General features: G+C 29.6%; 1 protein-coding gene across 2 annotated transcripts in view; it reads left to right on the top strand.

Moving 5' to 3' along the window:
- LOC107451889 (Ubiquitin specific protease 32) overlaps positions 1-26,197 on the top strand; it is a 103,400-nt gene that overhangs the window by 55,443 nt on the left and 21,760 nt on the right. For both annotated transcript variants that reach the window (XM_043050113.2, XM_043050112.2), the window contains 9 exons: positions 4,086-4,191; positions 4,710-4,813; positions 8,155-8,399; positions 12,010-12,161; positions 18,876-19,032; positions 19,163-19,326; positions 24,281-24,445; positions 25,102-25,292; positions 25,615-25,701. In XM_043050113.2, coding sequence (XP_042906047.1) covers positions 4,086-4,191; positions 4,710-4,813; positions 8,155-8,399; positions 12,010-12,161; positions 18,876-19,032; positions 19,163-19,326; positions 24,281-24,445; positions 25,102-25,292; positions 25,615-25,701 — 1,371 coding nt within the window. The remainder of the gene's footprint in view (positions 1-4,085; positions 4,192-4,709; positions 4,814-8,154; positions 8,400-12,009; positions 12,162-18,875; positions 19,033-19,162; positions 19,327-24,280; positions 24,446-25,101; positions 25,293-25,614; positions 25,702-26,197) is intronic.

Genomic DNA, 26,197 nt, shown 5'->3' with positions numbered 1-26,197 from the left:
TGTTGAAAAATAGGAGCCAGCTTACTAAGTATAATATATTGAAGACATCTATTACTACTCAAAAATTCACTTCATGGAAAAGGTACAACTATATTTATTGAATATAAATCTTTAAATATAAAGTAAGAAAAACTACATTCAAATAAACTAAACATAACTCTTTAACATCACATAGCTCTTTCTAAACATAACATAAGAGAAGAAACATCCTCTAACCAAAGCAAAGATATAACTAACTAAAAACAGAAACACCCACTTCCTTCTAGCTGAGATAACAGGAAGTGACCCAACTTCCCACAGGAAGTGACACAGCAAAAAGGAATCTATTTGTTTAAATTTTCCAACATTATTCACGCAATTTTAAAATCCAACATCGCGATTCACATTTACGCGATTTTAAAATCCAACATTGTGATTCATATTCACGGGATTTTAAAATCCTATATTATGATTCATATTCACACGATTTTAAAATCCAACATCGCGATTTTTATTCACGTGATTTTAAAATCCAACATCGCGATTTTTATTCACGTGATTAGCAGCTATGAGTAACATGAATGTATTTAAACGATAGTAGTAAATCTAAAAGGCGAACACAAAGCGCATACAGTCGATGCTACCGACAAAAATAAATTCAAGTTTCAGTCAAAGTGACTAAAATTGTTAGTAACAATCTATCAGAAGATATTAAGGTGAAAGTTGGCGTCTGTTTTAATTTAAAATGATTGACCGGTAATTAATTTAAAATGATAATTAAGCTGCAACTTCCTATAATTGCTTAATTTTCTTTAATATAGTAATGATCAAAATTTTAAAATTATATTTTAAGAAAATTTTAAATTTCATTGTCTAAATGCTTCTGTCACTTTAAATACTAAACAAAAACTTTAAATACTAAATTAAAATCTCCCGGTAGAGTTGCTTTTATATACAGTAAAACTTCGTTAAGTCGTCACTCAAGGGACCGAACATTGTCGACGACTTAAGCGGAGTTAGAAATTTTTTTTTAAAAAAAGCATTGAAGTTTTTTAATGGACTGCAGTAGGATTCATTGAAAAAAATTAGATTTTTAGAATGTAATACACATGCAAATAAATGTGTAGAAAAGGAATACAAATACTTTTGTATAGTTACCACTTTTTCTTTTATTTCTGAGCATTAAAATAGCATAACATAGTGGATTGATGCAGGAATTGTTGATTGCTATTAACCTTTTCCAATATCATCAGCGCCTTGAATTCTTCCTCTGTTGTGCCTTCAATTGATGTTAAATATTGTCTAACTTTCTCTAAAGCTTCTAATGTTTCAGTCTTGCTCGGCAGAATTCCACCCGAATTCTCATCATAACTATCCTCGCTGGAACTGTGTTGTTTTTCATCTAAAAATTCTGAAGTTAAATCCTTTACAGTCGCTTGTGAACAAATAGCGATGTCATTGTCAGTATCGACAAATGCATTTACGTCATTGACACTGCAACCTTTTTCATTAACAACTTGCAGCAAATTTTCTAAGGGCTCGGGATCGACTTCTTCACAGAGGATGTCTTCGGATTCTGCATTGGCTACAAATCCCGCGTGTCTGAAGCAATTAAAAACAGTTTGCGAAGAAACTGAGCTCCAACTTCTATGCACATAATTGATCGCGTCTAAAACGGAAACTTCAAACTTTTCATTTTTATCCAATGCTTTTATCAGGTCCTTTACTAGCATTTTTTTGTACTTTCTTTTGAAGTCCCGAATTATCCCTTGATCTAATGGCTGAAAAAGTGCAGTAACATTTGGAGGATGAAAAACGATTTCAATAGCTTTTAAGCTTTCGGGCTGACTATGGACTGTGCAATTATCGACAATAAGGGCAACTTTTCTCTTTTGGCGCCAAAACTGGGAATCCAATTTACGGATATGCCGTTCCCAAATCGTTGTAGTCATCCATACATTTGAATTTGCTTCATATTCAACTGGTAGAGGTTTAACGTTTTTAAAACAGCGTGGCCTTTTGCTCTTGCCTATCACTAGTGGTTTAAGCTTTTCATTTCCCTTCATATTCGCTCCCAGCGAAAGTGTTAGACTTTGCTTGCTGGCTTTTCCAGTGGTGCATTTTTCTCTCTTAAACAATAGAGTTTTATCAGGCAAAAGATGATAAAATAAGCCCGTTTCATCTAGATTGAAAACATTCGAGGCATCAAACCTGGATAAAATGTCCTTGAGAACACTATTCCTCCATATAGCATCACCATCAACAGCTGCGGCTTCCCCACAAATCGTTTTTAAAGAAAGACAATTTCTGTCTTTGAAGCGCTCCAGCCAACCATTGCTGCAATGGAAATCTTCTATGTTCAACTCCTTAGCAATTTCCATCGCTTTTTCTTTAAGAATGACTAAAGAAATAGGCACATTTTGCGATCTTTGCATGCTTTAACCATTAAACTGAAATCTCCTCGATCTCGTCAAACTTTGATTTCCTCATTCTCTTTCTATTGTCTTTGCAGTCTGCTTCTTCAATAGTTTGCTTTGATGATAGAATATCACTTAAAGTAGCTCTCGGAGTATTGTGTTCTTTGGCAAAAGCTGTTTTCGAAACATTTGACTTTTCAAAAACTGCAATTAAGTCCTTTTTTTTAAGAGATAACGAGGTAAGTTTTCATTTTCCCGGCATTTTGAAACGTAATCAAATCACAATTTTGTAAGCAAAAAAATGGCCCTTATAGCGGGGCTTACTCGCTATGAAATGAAGTCCCACTGAAGTACGTACAATAAAGAAAATGTCTACACTCGACTGAGTCGGAGCAAAAAGTGAGAACTTTGAACGATTGGCTTGCAAAATTCCCAGAATCCAAATCCCCTAAAAAGAAAGGAATGCTCACAGCTGTAGAGCGAACTTTTAGGGTGGTCAAAAATTCCCCGAGATACTTAAAGTGAGACGGGCGGGTCTGAAAAGATAACAGAACTGTATACAAAAGTGCGAAAAAAGATAGGTTTGCCATTTTTTGGGGTGACGAGTTATACGGAGTAGAATTAAATTCGATGACGGGTAAGAGAGGGTTAGTCGGGACCATAGGAAAACGACGACTTAAGCGGAGAGACGACTTATCCGGGTGACGACTTAATGAGGTTTTACTGTATATATATATATTCTCGATATCACAGTATTACATAGAACACTCCCCCCCCCTCCTCCTACGTTGTAAAAGTTCAGCTTTTTTTATTTTCGACCACTTTCATGCCTGTATTAGTCTATTTAACTGGAGTTTTATAAATTTGAAACATTTGACCTAAATTTCATTTTGAAATTATGTGATCTATATTATTCCTTTTATTAAAAAGATACAGTAAAATATGAGGATATTAAAGTATTTAAAAAAAATTATGCCTTCTAGTTTGTTATTTAATGATTCTTCCTAACTTTAAAAAAAAAAATGATGCAAGACATTTTATAAACTATGTAATGATATTTTAATTTCTTGAATTTTTATGTTTCAGTATTTTTTTAGTCCTTTTTGAAGTGTTGAAACGAAAATAAATTATGCTGAATTATGTTATTAATTTATGCTGAATTCATTTTGTCATGTAAGTGGATCCTAAATTACACAAGTTGAAGCAGAGTACTGAACTTATAAAATTAATTTTGTTGGATATTATTATTATTTTGTAATTTTGTTGGGTATTATTTAATAAATATTTAAACGTGCATTTCCTACATTAACTTGTAAAAAAAATCTGGTGTTATTTGAAAAAGTAATTAAACGAAATCTTTGAAAAAGTAATTAAACGAAATCAAGTTATACGCATTGTAGGGAAATTTTAAAAGATGTCTGCATAAAAAATTCAATTTTTGTAATTTTTTAATTTTTATGTTAATTCCAAAATTTAGTATTTATCAACTATTAACTTATTCAGAATTGCTATCAGAGTATGCCCGACCACCCAAACGGTTAAATATTGCAAAAAGACAAAGATAATTCTGTTAATAGAAAAAATCCTACTTTTTCAATAAAGAAATTGAATAAAAACACCATTTACTTTAGGGATTATATCACTTAATAGATTTGACAGATAATTTAAAACTTGATAATTATTTTACAGGATAAATCAGCATGGAATGAAAGGCCATATTGCAAAACGCTATGGGGATCTTGTTCAAGATTTATGGAGTGGTACTTCTCGAACAATAGCTCCTTTAAAACTGAGGGTAATTCAATTTTAGTTGAAATAGTGTCTTTTTTCCCAGTATTTTTAATAATCTATTGTTTCTGTATTAAACGTTTCTGTTATGGTATATTTCATTTGTATCAAACCATTTAGCAGTGTTAATAAAGGAAATCTTATTCAATTGTGCAACATTTTAGATTGTAATAAGAAATTTCTAGTGAGTAGAGAAAGTTATCAAAACCTTAATTGCTTAATTGTGTTTCCATCTTCAATTTTAAGTTACCTACATTTTATGAAATATATTATCATATTTAATGCATTTTTCTATATTTAATCCATTTCTTTTTCCTGGCCAATTAAAATCCTGATGAATGCAGGATAAGTCTGTTTTGAAACTCTTTTCTAACAGTATGTCATGTTTATCCAATAGGACGAAGCGGAAAAATTTGAATTTTTAACTGTAATTACAGCAGTGATATAATACTTATATTTTATCTATAGAAATTGTTTAAGGATAACAGCATATATTATTTAATTTTATCTGTTTTTCCAATACAGCTTACAATTGGGAAATATGCACCACGTTTTAATGGTTTTCAGCAACATGATTCACAAGAATTATTGGCTTTTCTAATTGATGGACTTCATGAAGATTTAAATAGGTATGCATTTCAATCTGTCATTTTTTTTTTCATTTGCTTTGTTAGACCTAATAATTTATTGTTACAACCACTTCATTAATAAGCACACAATCAAGAGTTTTTTTATTTTTATTTGATTTGATTTAGCTAATTTTATAGGATACATTGTGACATTTGTGAAAAACTATGAATTTAAAAAAATGTATGTGGGGAAGTTTATTTCTGACTACGTCAACCTTCATCTATCAAAAGGTACCTCGTGATGGATTCTAGTTAACATGTCTTATATACTATTGATTTGGTATTTAATATTTGTAGTGGTAGTTACGCCACATTACTCCCCTTCCAGAATTGTATCTGTGATAGAATTCGATGAATGAATTCCACTAGTTGATTCATGCTGTTTATTTTATAAACTTCAATTTTTGCTCATTATATTTATTTTTTTCTTCCAAGCATTTTGCTCGTTATTTTTTTTTTATATATAGCTTTTCGCTATTTTTTTTTTCTATCAATTTTTTATAGCTTTTCGCTACTTTTTTATTTTTTTTTCTAGCATTTCGCTCATTATTATTTATTAACCGGGAGACTTTATTTACTTCACCGGATTTTTTTTTTTTTTCTTTTTGATCAGTTATATTAAGCAAATCAACTGTTTATTGTGGATCATCCATCACGTTAGCAAGTTCATATCACGTCCGAAGGTCACCAATGTGGGGAAGTTTATTTCTGACTACGTCAACCTTCATCTATCAAAAGGTACCTCGTGATGGATTCAAGTTAACATGTCTTATATACTATTGATTTGGTATTTAATATTTGTAGTGGTAGTTACGCCACATTACTCCCCTTCCAGAATTTTNAGATTTAAATAGGTATGCATTTCAATCTGTCATTTTTTTTTTCATTTGCTTTGTTAGACCTAATAATTTATTGTTACAACCACTTCATAATAAGCACACAATCAAGAGTTTTTTTTATTTGATTTGATTTAGCTAATTTTATAGGATACATTGTGACATTTGTGAAAAACTATGAATTTCAAAAAATGTATGACATGTTTTTTTAAAAAATAAATTTTAGACATCCTTCTTTAACCTTACCATACTGTTATAAATATTACTTCAGATCTTTTTAACAAAACTGGAATATATTGAATGTAGGAAGAAAAAATTTCTATGTATTTTAGTTTTAGAAAAAAATATATCTTGTTTCATTTGCTTCTTATGGATATAAATATTATCTATTGTATAAAAAGAATTTGAAAATTCTTAAATTTAATTAAGGTAGAAAAATTATCAAAAACAATGTTCTACTACCTTTTAAAAAAAATGTTTTTTTTCATCATATGACTAAAAATCTTTTAAAAATTTTTTTATGAATTGATTTTTATAACCATGAATTTTTATTGCTTTAATGTTTTATTTTTATCCTGGTTACTGGTTATTAAAAGCTAAGCAAAAACTTTTATCTTAACTGATTTAAGGAAATAAATTGCAAATATTTGCTATAAAATTTTTTTTAAATTATGTTTCTGTAGAAAAACTCACTATAAGCTCAAGGCTGTACAATTCTATAAAAAGATTAAAAATACACAACCGATAGTTTTCTGATGCGATATTTAAAATTGGTATAAAATATGAACACGGTTTTTCTAACAGTTCTATTTTAGTATATTTTCCCTAATTTACTGGTAATATATGTTATATGTCATGTTAAATGCATACAATTTGTGAACTGATACAGATAAGGTTCCAGATTTCAAATGTGAAAGCAGTTTTCAGTTTAATATACTTTTGGGGATTCACCTTAGCTTTTTTGTTAAATATATAGTTTGTACAGCTCATTAAAAAAATATATTGTTGCTTGCCATTAAACTGATTCTGATATCATTAAGCAGCTGATTTTAAATCTGAAATTTTTCTTCTTCTACATAATATCCAATTGATTTAACTTATGGATGTTCAGTGTAGCTTGTTTCTTGCCAGTACAGTTTCATGAGTAAGTTTTACTGATTCTCCAAAAATATGAAAACAATTAAAGGGAGAAACGTTTCTCTTTTTTTAAAAAAGTCATGGCTATATTTAAATAAAATATCAGATGATTGTTAAGCTCTTCGCGGACACCTCTACCATGTAATGTAGCCTGCGATGTCATAAGCCAGTGGTGCTGTGATCGCGTTTGGGTATGAAACCTCATTTGCTTGCCATAGCTTGTAGCGTAAGGACATTTTTAAATAATAGCTGAGCACAATCTATGTTTTTTGAAGTTCTTTGTTTACCCTTCATTAGTACGATCCGCCGTCATTGTCTAGGGGATGCCACAAGATGTTGGATAGTCGGACGACTTGAGGTGTGCCAATCGCAGATTATTTGTTCTAAGGACCTCAGGGCTTTGAGAGATGTGTTGTCAACTCTGTGGAAACGGTTCACTGAGACAAGAACAGCAGTCCCCTATCTGATCAAGGTCGCAAAAGGAAAACAACTCCAGCTCAAGATATTTATTTGAGACTTTAAGCCAAAGAGACAGATCCATGACGGTGACACAAACTGTATAATGCAACAGGAATATCCATTTCACATATAATAGTTGCCTAGTGACTTAATTCAGGTGACTTGTACGCCTGATAGTCTGTAGTCTTCATCCCTTTGACTGTGAACCACAAAAAGGACAGTTATCATGCTGCTGAGAACAGAGGAGGATCGTGAGCTGGTTTTCTTTCTTGATAAGCTCCAATTTGAACGGTACTGGCAGGTTCTCAGTACGAGGGCAAAATCTTTCTACCCTATGTGAGACTTTTTCGCTTAGCATGCGGGCCAAATTTCATCTTTATGGATGATAATGCCCGTTCGCAAAGATCTCCAATCGAAAAATATTCAATGATTGGAGTGGCTCATGACCTTAATTCGTTCGAACAGGTATGGAACGCCCTTAAATTGCAACTCGACCAGCTCTAATAATCTATAAGTTCAACGATGCCTTGGTGTAAGAGTTGGTGTGATTGCCATAGAGATTGATGAGGACTTTGCTAAATGGTATGAAATGCTGACGCAAAAGTTGTGTAGCTGCTAGAGGCACTCACACACCCTATTAGAAATGTTTTTCTCAGACTGATCAGCTGCTGTACTGGACAAGGGATCAGTTCCCTTATTTAATATATAGGCTGCAATTATTCTTGTTTACTAATATACTGCTCTTATATCATATGATATTTTGGCCATGTTTAGTTTTATTTGCTTTGTTAGTTTTTTTATTGCAAAAAAAAATCTTCTCTGTTCAGTTGTTTTCACTGAGTTTTTGAGTATGTTTTGATAAAAGAAAGGTATTTTTTCAATAAATCTTTTTTTTTTTTTTAATTTTAGAGTTCATGAAAAGCCTTACTCAGGTCTGAAAGACAGTGACGGGAGACCTGATGAAGAAGTTGCTTTTGAGGCATGGGAAAATCATGTTCGCCGAGAACAATCAATTATTGTGGACTTATTTCATGGGCAATTGCAATCTACTGTCACTTGCAAAGTGTGTGGTCATACGAGTGTTCGCTTTGATCCTTTTAACTACCTGTCTTTGCCCCTTCCAATGGAATCCTGTATACATCTAGAAATAGTTGGTATGTAATAGTTTTTTTTTACAGATGCTTTTAATTATTCTTTTCCTCAAAATTTTTGGTTTTTAGGAAGCGTTTGGTCTAACAAACTGTCATTCTTTTCTAACAAACTGCTCATCAAGTTTTTATAAATTAAGAAACATTACTAATAATTGACTTTTGGTGTCAATAGAGATTTAAATTTTTCTGTACCGAACATGCTCCCAGCAATAGTTTAATTCAAATATTGACCAAACAAGCTTCCATCCACGTCTTGAGTTAGAAATATGGGCCGTACACAGTTACAAGAGCAGAATTTTGTGAAATTAACAGGAATATCCACACAATTTAAAAAAATCAATTATCATTTCTCAAATCCCTTAATTCTAAAATTAGACGTTAAGATTCAAATTTTGGTGATTTAAAAATCAAATGTCTAGATTCATATTCTCGGGGCTAAATAATCATATGAGGCAACTGGTATTCACACGATTAAAAGTATTATGATTGTATTAATACATTTTTGAAATCCAATACTGCGATTCATATTCGCGCAATTTTAATGTCAAATAACAATTTACGTGATTCAGAAGTTATGCATTGAGTTTAACATTCACATCTTTTAAAAATTAAATATCACAATTCAGATGATTTAAAAAATCGAGCGGCGTGATTCGTTTTAAGGCGATTTTAAAATCAAATATCGTGTGATCCGTATTTGCAATTTTAAAACCAAACATTAAAATTCGTATTCACACAATTTAAAAATCAAACACTGTGATTTGTATTCCCATGATTATAGACTCGTCATTTTAAGGATTTTCAGACTACATGATGTCTACTGGTCACGTCTCCCGAAAACAATAACTACAGAAAAGGGATCAGCAAACAACGTAGATTCACGATGGAGTAGTTTCAAATCAAGCATGTCAAAAACAGATTCAAAAGAGATCGAATTCAAATGCTAAATTTGTGTGTCATAAGAATAAAAACCATGTGGAAATGGCTGAAAAGTGTGTATTTTCAACTGAATCATTACGAACGGAGTGTGTTAAAAAGTGTTAAATCAAATTAGAAAGTTTTGTGTAGTAATAACATATTGAAAACATCGAAATTTGAAAAACTGATAGATAGCTGCTGAAAAATTATAAAGTCATAATAAACTATATGATGAAATTGTCACAAATCAAGTTTGTCGAAAATGTATTGCTTAAACTTGCGTATCGTCGTAACATCGAATTAAAAATAACGGAATGTGAAAAGAAAAAAAAAATAAGAAAGGGTTTTAATCCTCACGAATTGAGCACTTCAAAAAGTGAACATTTAAATTTGAAATCCTTGAGTCATAATATCAAATTAAAAACATCAAAATTCTAGAAAGCATTTGTAACTAACCATGAAAACTATTGATAGCAGTAAAAAGGAAAAAATGAATTGCAAATTAAGCACGCTAAAAAGGGTTTACTCAAATCAGAAATGATGGATTAAATAGAATGCATCAAAAATGATATATGAAGTTCAAAACTCGTTTGTAATTATAACACTGTATCATAAAGATCAAAACTTAAATAATATAAACAATAAAGATACCCTCGAAAATCCTAAAATATGGCTTTTCGAAAATTGACCTTTTAAATAAATTTATTTTTTAATATATTGATCGCGTAATCACAATTGAAGGGCTAATGTGCAATGTCTTCTGTGAAAAAAAAAAGATTTTTCCTCACTAATTTGAAGGACAGAAAAGGCGGAAATTTACTTTAATTGAAACGTAATGCTCTAACGTATGAAATTCAAAATAATTATACTTTTGTAGAGGTAGAAAGCCATTAGTAGCTGTATAAGTACATTATTTTCCTATAATCACAATTAATTTAGCATTACTATGTGTGCCAATAATAGCTTAACAAGGATCGACCACAGTGCTGACTTAAAATATCCTCAGTGGCAGACAGATTTTGGATTAGAATTCCCTTATTGTTGGGCTAACCACTGGAGGTTTTCATGGTTTTCCTCATCATCTAATACAAATGCGGATTACTTTAATCAAAAAGTTCTCCTTAAAAGCTAGTTTGATATCGGAGCTCTCTTGTTTTGTGTTGGGCTCAAAATTACTAGGTTGCAGGGTTACACTTGGATAGTAGTCATAAGCACTACCTATTTTGTAAAAAAGAATAACATTAAAAAAATAAAATGAACACTAGACTACATGGGTGTTGCTCAAGAGCTAAAGTTGTCCGGAATTATTTAGAATGCCGGGAATATCTGTTGTCGGAAGAAGGTGTGATCTTATTAGTATATAAATTATTGTTACTCTTTTTACTGCCTCTCAACTTTTAAGAATATTAAATTCCGAGAAGGGGGCTGATCAACAGACTATAGGCTCTGCATTAATTTAGATAAGATTTTATTGTTTCCTGTTTCAATTGTTTTGTTTTTCTTTCTTCTGAAAGTGCTGTTTCTAAAAAATAGGATGTTTAGTACTTTTCGTCTTTAATTTTTCATATACTAAACTTTTTTTTTGTTCTTATGCTATACTTTCGCCTTTGATTGTTCTAATATCACATTTTATGTTCAAAAATATTTGCATTTCTACTCTTAGCATGTCTGTAATAAGTTTGTGACTATGCAATAATTTTTTTTTAATCAAAAGTGGGACATAAGACAAATTACAGTGAAACACTCGGTGTGCGCCAAAATAGCTCTGTGAAAGGGCCAAATTCGAATCGGGTGACTCAAACCACTGATTCGAATCATGTGCTTTTGATTACAGATTCAAGTCAAGAGATTCCGAACAGTCGTTCGAATTAAATTATTCAGATCAGTGATGCAAGTCTAATGATTTGGATGAAGGATTCGAATAAAATTATTTGGATTCTATGTTGTGAATCAAGTAATTAAAGTCATATGATTCCGATCTTTGTAGAATAAAGTGATTCGATCACTATTTGAATCAAATCACAAATTATGTTATTCAAATAACTCATTATGAAGTTATTCAAACCAGTGATTTAAATCGTATAATCGAATTGATACCCAACTTTACTTCCCTTATCTCCACTTTGGGAGGATTTTGGTCAAAAAATTTTTTTTGTGAGGCTTAAACTGTATTTTGCTTTATTTGTATTTCTTTAATATGTACTGTTTTTTCCTTATACAAAACCTGAAGTATACACCCTCTATTTTTTCTTTATTGTAAATTTCTAGAAATACAAAGGTAATAACTTCAGAGACTTAATGTTTTTATATCATCCCTTTATTTCAATTAATTCCATGAGTAAAATGTAATCAGTATTAGAACTTAAATTTATCGTTAGAAGTACAAAGTTTGCTTTTTATTGCATAAAATATACTGAAAGCTTATTATTTTTTAGACATTTCCCTGATCCCAATTGCTACAAAGTTTTTAAAAATGCAGAAATTTCCTATTTTTCATTATTTTTAATGGTGCTCTATTTTCTGACAAATTAGCTTTCAAATGATGATCTCTTTTGCATTTGAAAATAAACATTTACTTTTAATATTTTTATAATATTTTTTATTGATATATTGAAGTTTATTTTATTTTTCATCGTAACATTATAATGATTATTGAAAAGCAAATAGAATTCTCATTCTAATGTTTCAACTTTAGTGATACGTTTGGATGGTAGCAAACCAGTGAAATATGGTCTTCAGCTCAATCATGATGACAAATATACTGCTCTTAAGCAACAGTTGGGGAAACTTTGTAATTTAAACCCTCAGCAATTGCTCGTGACTGAAGTGTCAGAAGCAACTTTTAAGGTAGAATTCCTTGTCTTTAAGTTTATGTAATTCAATGACACATTCATGTTATAATCAAATAAATGTCTTATAACTTTTTATACAAAATTATATGAATTAATGTTACATTAAGCAAAATTAATATGAAACATATTTCAGCAATCTGATTTTTGCAAACAAAATTATGAACAAATGACTTGAATACATAAAAAGATAAAGTGCACGGTTAAAAGGAAAATATTGCTAAATTATAATATACAGTAGAGAACCTATTATCTTGAACAATCGGGACCATCGCTATTCCGGATAACTGATTTTTCCGGTTTACGGAATCGCTACAAAACGCCGTTTTTTTATTGTCAAACCCTCCTTAAAAAAAATTTTTTTAGAAATAATTTTAAAAAGAAGAAAAAGCGATAAAGTAATACACATAAGCTTAATAAGATAAAAAGGAAAAAAAATAATGAAATAAAAATATATACAGGCTTAATATAAAATGAACAAAAAAGGTAAATTGGAAGAAGAAAAAAAATGGGGGGAGATGGGCTCCATCTTTTGCCGCTTTTTTCTATTTCGTCGTTGTCTGTGTCAGGACAAAACCATCCTCTCCATTTTTTACTTCGTTATGAAATTGGAAAAATCACAAACATTTACAACGTTTGAATGTAATTCTGGATGGAAAAAAAATCTATCAAAAATTTCTGGAGAAAAGAAAAACGATTTTTTTTACTTCAATATTCTTTATTTTTTATTATTCTCAAATGAGAAGAGAAAAATCGCGAGTGTTTCTTTTACCTCATATGCTCGAGACAGACATCGTTCGAATATAATTTTGGATGGGGGAAAAAAATAGTCCTTCAAAAATTTCAGGAGAAAAAAAAGAACTCAATTTTTTACTTAATTATTCACAAATGAGAAAAGAAAAATTGTGAGCATTTCTTTCCCCTCCTATGCGCTGCGCAAGAAGGCCATCGTTTGAATAAAATTCTGGATGGGAAAAAAAAATCTTTCAAAAATTTATGGAGAAAAGAAAAAGAAAATTTTTTTCTTCATTATTCTCAAATGAGAAGAGAAAAATCGCAAGCATTTCTTTTCCCTCCTCTTATGCGCTAGAAAGACATCGTTTGAATATAATTCTGGATGAAAAAAATATCTTTTGAAAATTTCTGCAGAAAAGAAACTTAAAATTTTTTACTTCCCAAAAGAAAAATCTTTCTGCGGAAAGCTCTCTAACGTTCTGCCACATTATTAACGTAATTCTGGCACGCAATTACTATCTAGAAGAATTTAACTTGGGTTTCAACATTTCGCTAAAACATTAATCAAAATCAGAAGGAAAAACACGCATATCACAATCTTATTCCTCATTAAGCTGAGTGATTTTATTTCTCCTCTACTCCAGTTAAACATAAATTGGCAAGCAGACACAGAAACTGACATAATAAAAAGAATTTTTGTTCTACCAAGCTCTGCCCCCTCCTCACACCCCATTCAAATTGAATGGATTGAAAAATGGTCACAGTTGCAATACAGTATGGGACCCCTAATCCGGCGGCAGGACCCGAAATTCGGCACTTAATCCGACCTTCTATTTTTTTTAAAGAAATTTTTGAGAAAGAGAAAAAAAAATCAGTCATATTCTCTTTTTATTTGGAATTTTTTTCTCTTGAAGTAAGTAACAATATTTTATCTTTTAAAAATAAAATAAAGCATGAAAAAAAATATTCTTTGTCAAATAAAACATCTGTTCCTAAAGCAGTTTAAAATAAAGTGAAATTGAAAAGTAAAAACATCTGCATTTCCAATGAACAAAATAAAGAAATGCAAGTTCCAAGAAACTGATCAATCAATCTTGACAGCTGTTCAAGTGCTTTACTGGTTTGTCCCCACATTTCCCTCTCCTGTTTGACCATAAATTGGCCACACCCTGTTGACATTGAAACTACCATGTGGTGTACAAAATGAATTCTATACATTTTGTTGCTTTTTTTATTCGATTTATTTATCTTTCTATTAGTTATTAACTGTCACTTTTTTTGTTACTTGTTAACTAATTTTTTTTTCATTATTAGTTGTTTGCTTCTTTTTTGTAACTATTCATTGTTAGTTTCTTAGCATTTATTGTTACTTTTTTTTGTACTTCCTTGTTAGCTTATATTTTTCTTTTTTTTTAGAAACGTGAGCGTCTTTGAACGTTAAAACAAAATGTTACGTAAAAGAAAAAACCTCGTGCCAAAGAAGAAATGATTATTTCTTTTTAGGAGGATTCGGATTATTTCATCTTGAATTATTTCTTCTTGATTATATTATTTAGATTATTATTTTAATTAAGGAAATATATTATTTTAATTATTGAAATTTCTTATGATAGGACAGTATGAAATTCACCCCATCTGAATCTACAATAGAAACTTTGCTAAATTTATTTATTTTTCTGAAATTAACAGCATAATTGAAGTTTCGTAATATGTGGGCGTCATATTGGAATTTCCGGAAGAGATCCGAAATTCATCAAATTCCGAAATACAGAATTTTGTCGGTCCCATGAGTGCTGGATTTTGGGTCCTATACTGTACTTGACCTTGAATCATTTCCCCCCTTTCTTTGGCTGTCACTATGTTCAAAGGGGGAATAGCAGAAATGACAGATAATTTTTTAAAAAATAAGAAAAAGTAGGAAATAACAAGATTCAGAAACAACTAAGCAATCAACAGACATGATGACTCCCCCTGCTTAAAGACCAGATGATAAGAAAACAGGTGTTCAATGAGTCACCCTTTCTCACTGAGCTATGATTGAAAAGAAACTACTATGTCAGGGGTGAGGAAGGGAATGGTTGATGATATTTTGTACAAGACTCTTACTTCTCTTGACAGTGTAGGGAACTAATGATTATTCTTGAAATGATGGTAAAGTAAACATCTTTTGAAAAAGAAAGAAAAATCCTAAAATCTATGAGGGGAATAAAACTATATTTTTAAAAAATGGCGGGAAAATGTATCGAATTTCGTTCCGGTTTTCTGATTTCCGGATATGAGGTTCTGTACTGTATTACCATTCTGTGCAACATGCATACAAATTATGTGTGATATGCATACACATTATATAATTTATATTGATTGTGAACCCTACAGAGTTTGTTCAAATACATCAATAGGTATACATGCGTCCAATTTTTCCATGATGAACATGTTTTTGGACAAAGAATGCGAAATAAATTTTCATTAAAAAAAAATTGTTTTTAATGGGTGTTTTAAAAGATTAGACCAAAAAAGTCCCATTTTATATTAAAATTTCTGTTGTAAACTCGACCTCATTAACTGTACCTGGACCTGTTTCCATCTACTGAACCTTTTGCATATATATAAATAAGTTCAAAATGTACAGAAAACATGAAAAATATTACAGAACAATGAAAAAAAAGGGAAAAAGAAAAAAATAATAATAAAAATCTGGAAAAATAAAAGATATAATCTTTTCATCAGCTCACATAATTATATCCGCAAAAAGGAGTGCTTTCTAATATTGTATCAGCATAGCCAAAGCAAAATATGTCAATACAATAATGTAAGGAGTACTGAAAAAAAATTTACAACAAATAAAATAGAACGCATTAAGTAGAAATATCACATAAAATCAGAAAATAAAATGTAAAGAAAAAACAGAATAAAACATAAAGCAAAATCTATAAAGCGAGTAGCGAATTCAAATGAACTTACATGAACGGGAAATTTTTCATAACAAGATTGCCCGATTACAAAATATGAAAACAAAAGCGCAAATTGAGGTAAAAGTGTAAATAGAGGGGTTTTGTATTATAGTGCGTTCTTACTGCAGTACTGAAGTGCGCTTCATTTGTTAGTTACCAAGGATGAGTCCGAAAATGGATGTGCGTAAGGTAATATTATACTGGATAATTTAAAGAAATTGACAATTAATAATTGTAGGGCCGGGATAGCCTGGTCGGTAGNGTAGCGAATTCAAATGAACTTACATGAACGGGAAATTTTTCAAGAATGATTTAAAATATTTTCATAACAAGATTGCCAGATTACAAAATATGAAAACAAAAGTGCAAATTGAGGTAAAAGTGTAAATAGAGGGGTTTTGTATTATAGTGCGTTCTTACTGCAGTACTGAAGTGCGCTTCATTTGTTAGTTACCAAGGATGAGCCCGAAAATGGATGTGCGTAAGGTAATATTACATTGGATAATTTAAAGAAATTGACAATTAATAATTGTAGAAAATTAACCTTTATATAAGAAAAGAATAAAATAAAATAGAAAAGAGAAAGAAACATGAATTGCCTGTTTTGCACATAATTTTAGCAACGGATTTGCCCGAAATAGATTTGCACATGGCAAAAATTATATAAATTAACAAAGAAGTTTTTTAGTAAATTTATTTACAATAATATACAATTAACTCAATGATTTAATATAGAATTTAATTACTTTAGTTTGGTATCCATTGTTTTTTATCAAATTTTGAAGGAGTGTGTCAAATACTTTTTGGATAAATAAGCATTACTACATATTCTTTTAATTCTGTTCATTTGATTAAAAATGGTATTTAAAGAGATGTTCTTAGAAACATTAGAATTCCAAGTAATTAGTTTATTAATATTAAAATTAAATTCATTTCTTTTATCGTATAAATCAACAAAGCAGATATTTTCTTCTTTTATAATACTCAAATCGAAAAAACTGAAATTAATGTTATCATCATGATTATGATCTTTTTGTATTTATTTATTATACAATATATATAGAACATAGTACTTGGCACAAAACCATAATTTAGAGCATCAGTTGAAAACCAAAACATCTCATCTAATTACTTAACTGTTTTTGATTAGTTCAGTTCAAACTGTGAAATCGCTTATTGACTTAAAAGCAGAAATAGTTTCTGTTGTGTTTAAATATTTCAATAAAAAGATATATTTTTAGTTCAACAAGATTGCCATAAGATTTGAGATTAAGTTGATATTTTACATTTTACTGAGTATCAAAGATGTTTTTTATTTAATATTTATGAATCTTATTTTTCTTTGCTAATATTTTATTTAATAAAAATTTTGTTAATTACAAACGAAAGATTAAATTGTGTAGTGAACATATAATTATTTCTTAAGAGATATGCTCATCATCGCATAATTATTAAATTTAGGCAGCATTACTGCATGTCCATTAAAATCCTAAATTATATACTGGGAATGCTTAAACAAATGTTTAAATTTTATTATTTTTCATTTCAAAAGCAAAATGTGCAATAAAGATAAAATTGGATATTATTTTGTACATTGTAAGACATAAAAGATTCATACATTGAAAAATTGCACATGAGCATACCGTATGCAGCAAAAAGATATGTGAATTTCACTTCATGAATGTATACAATGTTTCTGGAAATTCCATTCGTTTACTTAAAAATAAATTAGGTGCTCATTTTTAATTAAATCATATCACACAATTTATTATATTTTACAAAGAATTATTTTTGTAACTTCATCGTTGTGCAATTCATTATACATTTAGAAGGCATAAAAATAACTAAAATAGTTTACCATTTCTTTTATTAATACTTTTGGTAATAATCAAGCAATATTTATATTTAGTATATATGTAAGTATGCATGTAGAATATACTTGAAAAAAACTCTTTATCTTCTGAAGAGTCTTTTTATGAAAAAAACCTAATAAATTCCCCTTATCCCTGAGCAAAATTGAGTTTTTTTTTCATGAAAAAACCCATATGGGCTGGGTTTTTTCTTAATAACCGAGGTTTTTGGAACCCTGAAAACTTTATTTTTCACATAATTTTAGTTTGTGTAACCAAGAACTTAGCACAAATTCCAAGTGATGTCAAATGATACAGTTTAACTATTTAGAGCACTTTCTTTTTTTTTATCATACTTGTGTTACCGAAGCATGCTTTGAGTAATCCTATACTAAATGCATCATAGTGGGAAAAGTATTTATTTTTTTAAAAAAATAAAATATTTTTAGAGCTTTTAATTTAGTGAAATACACTTTTGCTCATTAAAGGGCTGTATGTGTATGATTTTATTTTGCATTAATATTTTAAATTTTTTTCTTTTGAATGCTATTTTTTAAGAATTTGATGTTAATTTAATTTGATTAGTGCAGAATATGTTTAAATTTTGATTTATTTTGCAGTTGAATGACCGATTCTGTAAAAACACGATTTTGTTTATATTATTTAGAGAATTCTATATTTTCTTTAACTTAAATGTGCTATCCTGCATAAGCTTTTTTAAAGTTTCTGTAAATATCATTGATTCCTTTTTTTTTTGAGAGAAAGAGATATTAATAACTTTTCAGTTTAAAAATTATTAAAAATAAATAACTTATTAAACAATTATTTCTTTATTTGCACATCATTTTTATTATGTAAAACTCATACATTTTCAATACAAATATCTTATATTGCATTTCAGGATATTTATTTCTGCTACAAAATATTAATGTTTTTAACATTAGGAACTTAAGTTTACTTTGAAATTCTTTCTTTTTTCAACAATATTTTTAATCCTCTGAGTTCCAAATTTTTTTTTTTCCTGTATCAAAAACTGGTTTCTCCATGCTATTGACTGAGTGCATTGCTGGAAAATTTCTGTACAATTTTACCCAGGGATTCAATGCTTGGAGGGTCAAAGTATGGATTTCAAACTTGTCTTTTTTTTCTCAATATTTAATTTAAATTACTTTTTAGAGTATACCATTAGATGATAATCGAATCAGAATCGTGGGTGGTAGTAGCTTTTATGCTTATGAGCTTTACTTTCAACAAGATTATGTCATGGAAGAAGAAGCAAGGCCAACTAGAGAAACACATACTTTGACTCAAATCCAAAGAATGCCTTTGTCAGGTAATATTGTTTTTTTAGTTATACAGTATTAATTAATGGTAAGCATATTTTTTATCGATTGTGTGAGTACTTAATATGTAACCATGATAAGTTTGATTTTAAAAGTAAAGAATTGCCATTTTTTATCTAGATTCTTCCTCTAAAGTATTTCCTTCACCCATTCTCAAGAAAGCTCCTGCCGTCACCTTGAATGGGGATGCCTACAAAATTAGCAATGAACGAGAATGTGGTGATGGTCCAGGAAAATCTATATTTTCTGTTGGAGATTCTGACAGTGATAGCACAAATTCTCAGGTGAGTTCAAATAAGTGTCTCTTATATTTTTAAATCACTTTTTCATTATGAAAAAAAATAATATTTTGTGAAAGAAGTTACTAAATTGGACTTTTTTAGCTTTGACAAATTTTTAGATTTTAATTACAACCTGAAGAAAATGTTAATTTTAAACTTAATAGTTCTCTTTAGTATGACCTTGTTTATTGCGAAGCTGCTTATAATTTATGTCCTCTTTTACTGAGATAATAATTTAAAAAAATTTATTTTGTTTCCTTTGCAATTAAAGTAATTGGTCCCCGAACTATGGAGCACTTTTTTTTAAGCTATTTTGATTTAAATAATATTTTAAAACTTTGGCATTTCTTAATATTATTTTTTTGCATAAAAATGACAAATGTTGATTCATATAAGTGTTGCATAGTGCATGCAAAAGCATGTCAAGACCACCTTTCTATCTTTCGAATTAAAGTTTGATTTCCGAAATTTGTCATTGATTCACAATCAAAATTTTAAAAAGAAAGTGCATTAAGCTTCTTTTCGTTAATAATATATTAGTAAAATATATCGTCCTAATTTTTAAATCTTCATATTTCAGGGATGAAAGACTTCCGTGAAAAGCAGAAATCCGCTTTTCCCCTCCCAATTTTTAAAATTTTTGACAATGCTCCAAAAACATAATTTTTTGGGGTGTGTAATTTTTACTGGACCCCCATAACCGCAGAAACTCAAGCAGCCCGAACGATACTCGATCCGTACTTGTAACGAAGTTTTTTTTCCGTGCAGTAGTTTTCTGAGAGAGAGTGATTATCAGGAGAAAATGGGTAGAGTTTCGACACGTGCATAGATGCCGCGACAACCGCTGTCAAGCGGAAAGAACGAGGTATTTGGTCATGAGTTCTAAGCATTTTCGTTTCGGCTGTCAATATTTGATCTGGGGTTTTCCTCCTTCGGTGTGACGCATGTCGAATTTGCGCATCCGTAAGTGATAATTTTCTCGATTCCACTAATTCTTATTTTTGACTGTTTCTATGTTTCAGTGATGAGATTCTTCTGCGGATTCGCGGATTTTCGCTTGTTTTTCAGATTTTTCCAATTTTCCCTTTAATTTCCGCTGAAATTTTTTTTTTTTGCACAAGTTAAAATATTTTATGAGGAATTTAATTTTCCACGGAGCGAAATCATTGCAGTCCTTATTCCTCCCTCTGAAGTTTCTCTAAAAATCATTTCCTTGGGATAAAATTGGTTGACCTTTATCCAGGGATAACATTTGTTTTGTCTCGAATTTCAGCTTTTTTATAAATATCCCGCTTTTTTTAAAAAATTCAGTCGTTGAAGTGAAATAATTATATTTATTTGCGATTTTCAAAGATAAACAGAAAATTCAAACTACGTCCTAGCTTCTAACCCTTCCACATTTTTACTTATATTAGCTATTTTTTCCAATTCCACGCACAGGAAATAAGATTTTCCGTATTTTTTATCCGTCGGCGGAATAGCTCGTATTTTCATAATTCAGATGTCGCTGCTTCTTGTATTCTGGCGTGAAAAAAAAAAAAAAAAAAGAAAAANGAAAAAATAGAGGTGGATTTGCGGTGAAAATATTTATTTGCTCATTCAATTAATCTTGTAAATTTTTATTTGTTATGTCTAAACAAAAACAATACAAACAAGCCTATTAGAGATCCCAAATCCAGACTGCAAATATCTCGATTTTTATTCACACGATTTTAATATCAATCATCGATTTTTGTATTTACCTGATTTAAAAGTTTCGCATTGCACTTCTTATTAACGCTATTTAAATATCATACATTATGATTCCTATTTACGAGATTTAAAAATCCAATATCATGTTTTGTATTTATGCATTTTTAAAACCGCGCTTTTATTATCAAACATCGATTTTCATATTTACCTGATTTAAAAGTTGAACATCGCAATTCTTATTCAGGCGATTTAAATATTGTTGATTGCGATTCTTATTTACGAGATTTAAAAAAAAACAATATCGTGATTTGTACTTATGAGCTTTTAAAACCCTATGTAGCAATTTGTATTCACGCGAGCTTAAAATCCAATTTTTTAATCCATTTTTTAATCCAATTTTTTAATCCATTTTTTAAACTCGATGTAGAGTTTCATATTCACGTCATTTAAAAGCCTCATATTGGGATTTATAATCACATGGTTTGCAAGTTTAAAAATCGCACTTTTTTTGTCAAATTTTTGTTTATATATATATATATATTCTTGGATTTCCTCTTTTTTACATCCCTGTATGTTTGTCTGTGCACATATTTCTTTTCGTTTACTTGTGTCCTTTTTCTGTCGTGCATTGCAAGATTAATTTATTTCGATAGAAGAGCACAAAGTGCATGCAATCGATGCTGCCGAAAAAATTCAATTTAAGTTTGATTTGTTAAATAAAGCAGTCAAAGTGACTAAAACTGTTATCAATTATCTATCAAAGTATACTGAGGTGAAAGTTAGCTTCTGTTTTAATTTAAAATGATTGACCGGCAATTCATTTAAAATGTTGATTGTTAAACCTTATATATTGCTTAATTTTCTTTAATATAGTAGTGGTCAAAGATGTTTGTAAATTATATTTAAGAACAATTTAAATGTCGCTAAATGCTCTTGCCACTTTTAATANCTTACACCTCCCTCTGAAGTTTCTCTAAAAATCATTTCCTTGGGATAAAACTGGTTGACCTTTATACAGGGATGAGATTTGTTTTGTTTCGAATTTCAGCTTTTTTATAAATATCTCGCTTTTTTTAAAAAAATTCAATCGTTGAAGTGAAATAATTATATTTATTTACGATTTTCAAAGATAAACAGAAAATTCAAACTACATCCTAGCTTCTAACCCTTCCGCATTTTTACTTATATTAGCTATTTTTTCCAATTTCACGCACAGGAAGTAAGATTTTCCGTATTTTTTATCCTTCGGCGGAATAGCTCGTATTTTCGTAATTGAGATGTCGCTGCTTCTTGTATTCTGGCGTGAAAACAAACAAGAAAAAAAAGAATAAAAAATAGAGGTGGATTTGCGGTGAAAATATTTATTTGCTCATTCAATTAATCTTGTAAATTTTTATTTATTATGTCTAAACAAAAACAATACAAACAAGCCTTTTAGAGTCCAGACTGCAAATATCTTGATTTTTATTCACACGATTTTAATATCAATCATCGATTTTTGTATTTACCTGATTTAAAAGTTTCACATTGCAATTCTTATTAACGCTATTTAAATATCATACATTATGATTCTTATTTACGAGATTTAAAAATCCAATATTGTGTTTTGTATTTATGCATTTTTAAAACCGCGATTTTATTATCAAACATCGATTTTCATATTTACCTGATTTAAAAGTTGAACGTTACAATTCTTATTCAGGCGATTTAAATATTGTTAATTGCGATTCTTATTTACGAGATTTAAAAAAACCAATATCGCGATTTGTACTTATGAGCTTTTAAAACCCTATATAGCAATTCGTATTCACGCGAGCTTAAAATCCAATGTCGTGATTCATTTTCGCGGTTGTAATATGCGTGCGATTTAAGAATTATGCATAGTGACCTAAAAATTACGCATCATGATTTGTATTTTCGCATTTTTTAAATTCGATGTAGAGTNAAGTTCTGTTAAATGAAATTGTGCTCCTCCACCGTAGGCTGGATTCTGGTAGGTGGTTTCCACTTCCTTGTACAGTGGATTTGTATGCTGAAATGCAAAGAAATACATAAAATTTACAAATATATATATATATATATATATATACATACAGGGGTCTGTCTAAGTTTTTCTTAAAAGTACCTATTTTGTGAAAATTTTGACATAATCTGTGAAAAATTATATTAAAAAGTCAACACTAAAACATGGTAAAAATATAGATTTATCGTTTCTTAAGGGAGACAAAAATAAAATTTTAAGAAAAAGTATTTTGTGAAAATACCGTTTTTCCTAAAGTTGAATTTGTGAAACTACCGTTTTGTGAAGGTACTGCTAAACGGTAGTAAATTCGGCCTGGACAGACCCCTGATATATATATTCTTGGATTTCCTCTTTTTTACTTTCTGACTACTCTCATCCCTGTATGTTTGTCTGTGCACATATTTCTTTTCGTTTACTCGTGTCCTTTTTCCGTCGTGCATTGCAGATTAATTTATTTCGATAGAAGAGCACAAAGTGCATGCAATCGATGCGGCCAAAAAAATTAAATTTAAGTTTGATTTGTTAAATAAAACAGTCAAAGTGACTAAAACTATTATCAATTATCTATCAAAGTATACTGAGGTGAAAGTTAGCTTCTGTTTTAATTTAAAATGATTGACCGGCAATTCATTTAAAATGTTGATTGTTAAACCTTATATATTGCTTAATTTTCTTTAATATAGTAGTGGTCAAAGATGTTTGTAAATTATATTTAAGAACAATTTAAATGTCGCTAAATGCTCTTGCCACTTTTAATATAAAATAAATATCTCATGGCGTAGTTGGAAGTTATGTTTTTATATATCGCAGTATTACACAGAGCACACTCCCTCCTCCCAGTGTCAACTTTTTTTTTATTTTCGTCCACATTTTACTTACATTTTTCCGCATTTCATTCCTTTTTTACTAAATTTCCATAATCAAACAATTTTTGTAACTTGAAAAAAAAATGTGCCAATTTATTCTTAGAAATAAAGAAAACATTATAGTTCTACTTCACCTAGAAATCATTCTAAAACATTTCAGTTATAATGACTTCTTTGCTTTCTGTCTTACTAATATGTATATAGTTATATTTTTAGTATTATTGTATTCTATTCCATATTAAACATGTATTTCTAAAATGAAAGCATGTTGCAACAGTTTATATAGCATTTTAAAAAAAACTGGTCCTATTCCTTTGATTGCATAATGTTTCCACTCATTTTGATATATAAATGCTAATTATTATATCATTTTCAGATGAACAGTCCACCTGTTCAACAGTCTCAGGGTCCTTGGATTTTAGGGGGTGCTCCAAATTATACATCAAATATGTCATCTAGTATGGTTAGCAATTCATCAACTGGAGAATTCAATTCTGATTTCTATCAAAAGAATTTTGTTGTTGGTTATCATAGAAAAATGGTAAAAACTCAACTACTTTTCTAAACTTTCAAAGACATTGATCAAGTTGTAAGAGCTTAATCTGTTAATAAATAAATAAAAAAACTTCCTTTCTTCTCTAACATTGTTTTGAACTTTATAAAAGAATATTAAATAATATTATTGTTATCAAAACTCTTAAATTTTAGAGAAAATTTCATGAAATATGAGCTTATTCATTTAAGAGGTTTTTTATTATACCTATTTTTTATCTCTATGCTGCTCTTAAAACTCTTATTTGAACTTTAAAAAAAAAATTAATACCTTTACTGAAGTAATTTTTCTATTTTAACATGTTAAGAGGGCTCATACTGCTTAGTGAAAAACTGAAAATCTCAGGGAATTTAGAGCTTAAAAAATCAGGGCAAAAATCTGCAAAAGATAAAAATTTGAAGCAACTGGATATTGTGTGTGTTTGATTGCTTGCGGTAGTAAATTCTTCAAGGAGTAATAGAGATTTTGTACTGATGTTTATTAATTTTTATTTTTTATTCTTTTATTAATGTGTTTTGTTCACCAATTTTATTAGCATGTGTTTTTAACTGATATGCTGTGTATACTTTCAAATTTACCTTAGAGTTTTTCTGTGAAAGTTGTGTATGAATATTCTTTTGAAAATCATGCCAAATCCTTTACAGATAAGGCAAGATGTATATTTTCTTTCAAGTCAAAAGTGTCGACCCACCTTGTTTGGACTTCCTCTAATTCTTCCGTGTCACGAAATGACTACAAATCAAGACCTATACCAAGCAGTGTGGACACAAGTTGCTCGACTAGTGTCTCCATTGCCTCCCTCTGAAACTGCAGTATCAAACCATGCACAAGATTGGTAAGAGTAAATTACTTTTTGTTTTAGTAGATTTTCATTTATAAGTGTCAATCTCATTTCGTCTTTTAGACCATTCTGTATTTGCTTGTGCCATATTTATTGTATGCTATCATTTATAAACAATTGAGAACATTTGCATTTATGTTAATACTTTTTATGAATTTTTTTAATGAAAATAAAGTAACCAGTGACTTGTCCTTCAAACTATGTATACCTAATCGCTTGAGATGCGCTAACTTGTATTCAGACTAACCATAAAACAGACAGTTTTTTATTAAATAAATTCATGAAAACCTGAAATAATTTATTCTTATGCTTCTAGTGATGACAGTTTAGGTTATGAATATCCTTTTACATTGAAGGCAGTTCAAAGAAATGGCTATCTTTGTGCTCATTGTCCATGGTACAGGTATGTTAATTTTTTCTACCTCTCGATCTTCTACTCTATAATGTTAACTTGTATATTTTTGATGTAAACAAGAAAATCTTCAAAGAATGCATCCTCACAGGATTCCTTAAAATCGAAGAAAAATCTTTTTAGAATAAAGAGTAAACTCTTATTGAACATTTTTTTTTCACTGCCAAAACATGGGGAATCTTACATCAGTCTTAAAAAAGACTCAGCTAGAAGATATGTTTAGCATTAGTGGTAATTGTAAGCAGCCACATAGATTTAAAAACAATATTTCTATTATTTATTATAATTTCTCATATAAAAATCCTCTATTTATTTTATGGCAATTTTTTTACTCATCATTCAGTGAAATCTGTTTCTCGCAAAGTTATATATTTGCTATATCAAATGTAAAAATTAGTTCAACTAAGTTTTTCTTTAAATCTTAAGTAATAAACTTGAATAAATTTTTTGTAAATGTAAAAATTTCAATAAATACCAACAAAAAAAA

The sequence above is a fragment of the Parasteatoda tepidariorum genome, chromosome 2 (genome assembly GCF_043381705.1).
Source record: "Parasteatoda tepidariorum isolate YZ-2023 chromosome 2, CAS_Ptep_4.0, whole genome shotgun sequence".
Classification (NCBI taxonomy): domain Eukaryota; kingdom Metazoa; phylum Arthropoda; class Arachnida; order Araneae; family Theridiidae; genus Parasteatoda; species Parasteatoda tepidariorum.
This window is presented reverse-complemented; position numbering and strand designations above follow the sequence as displayed.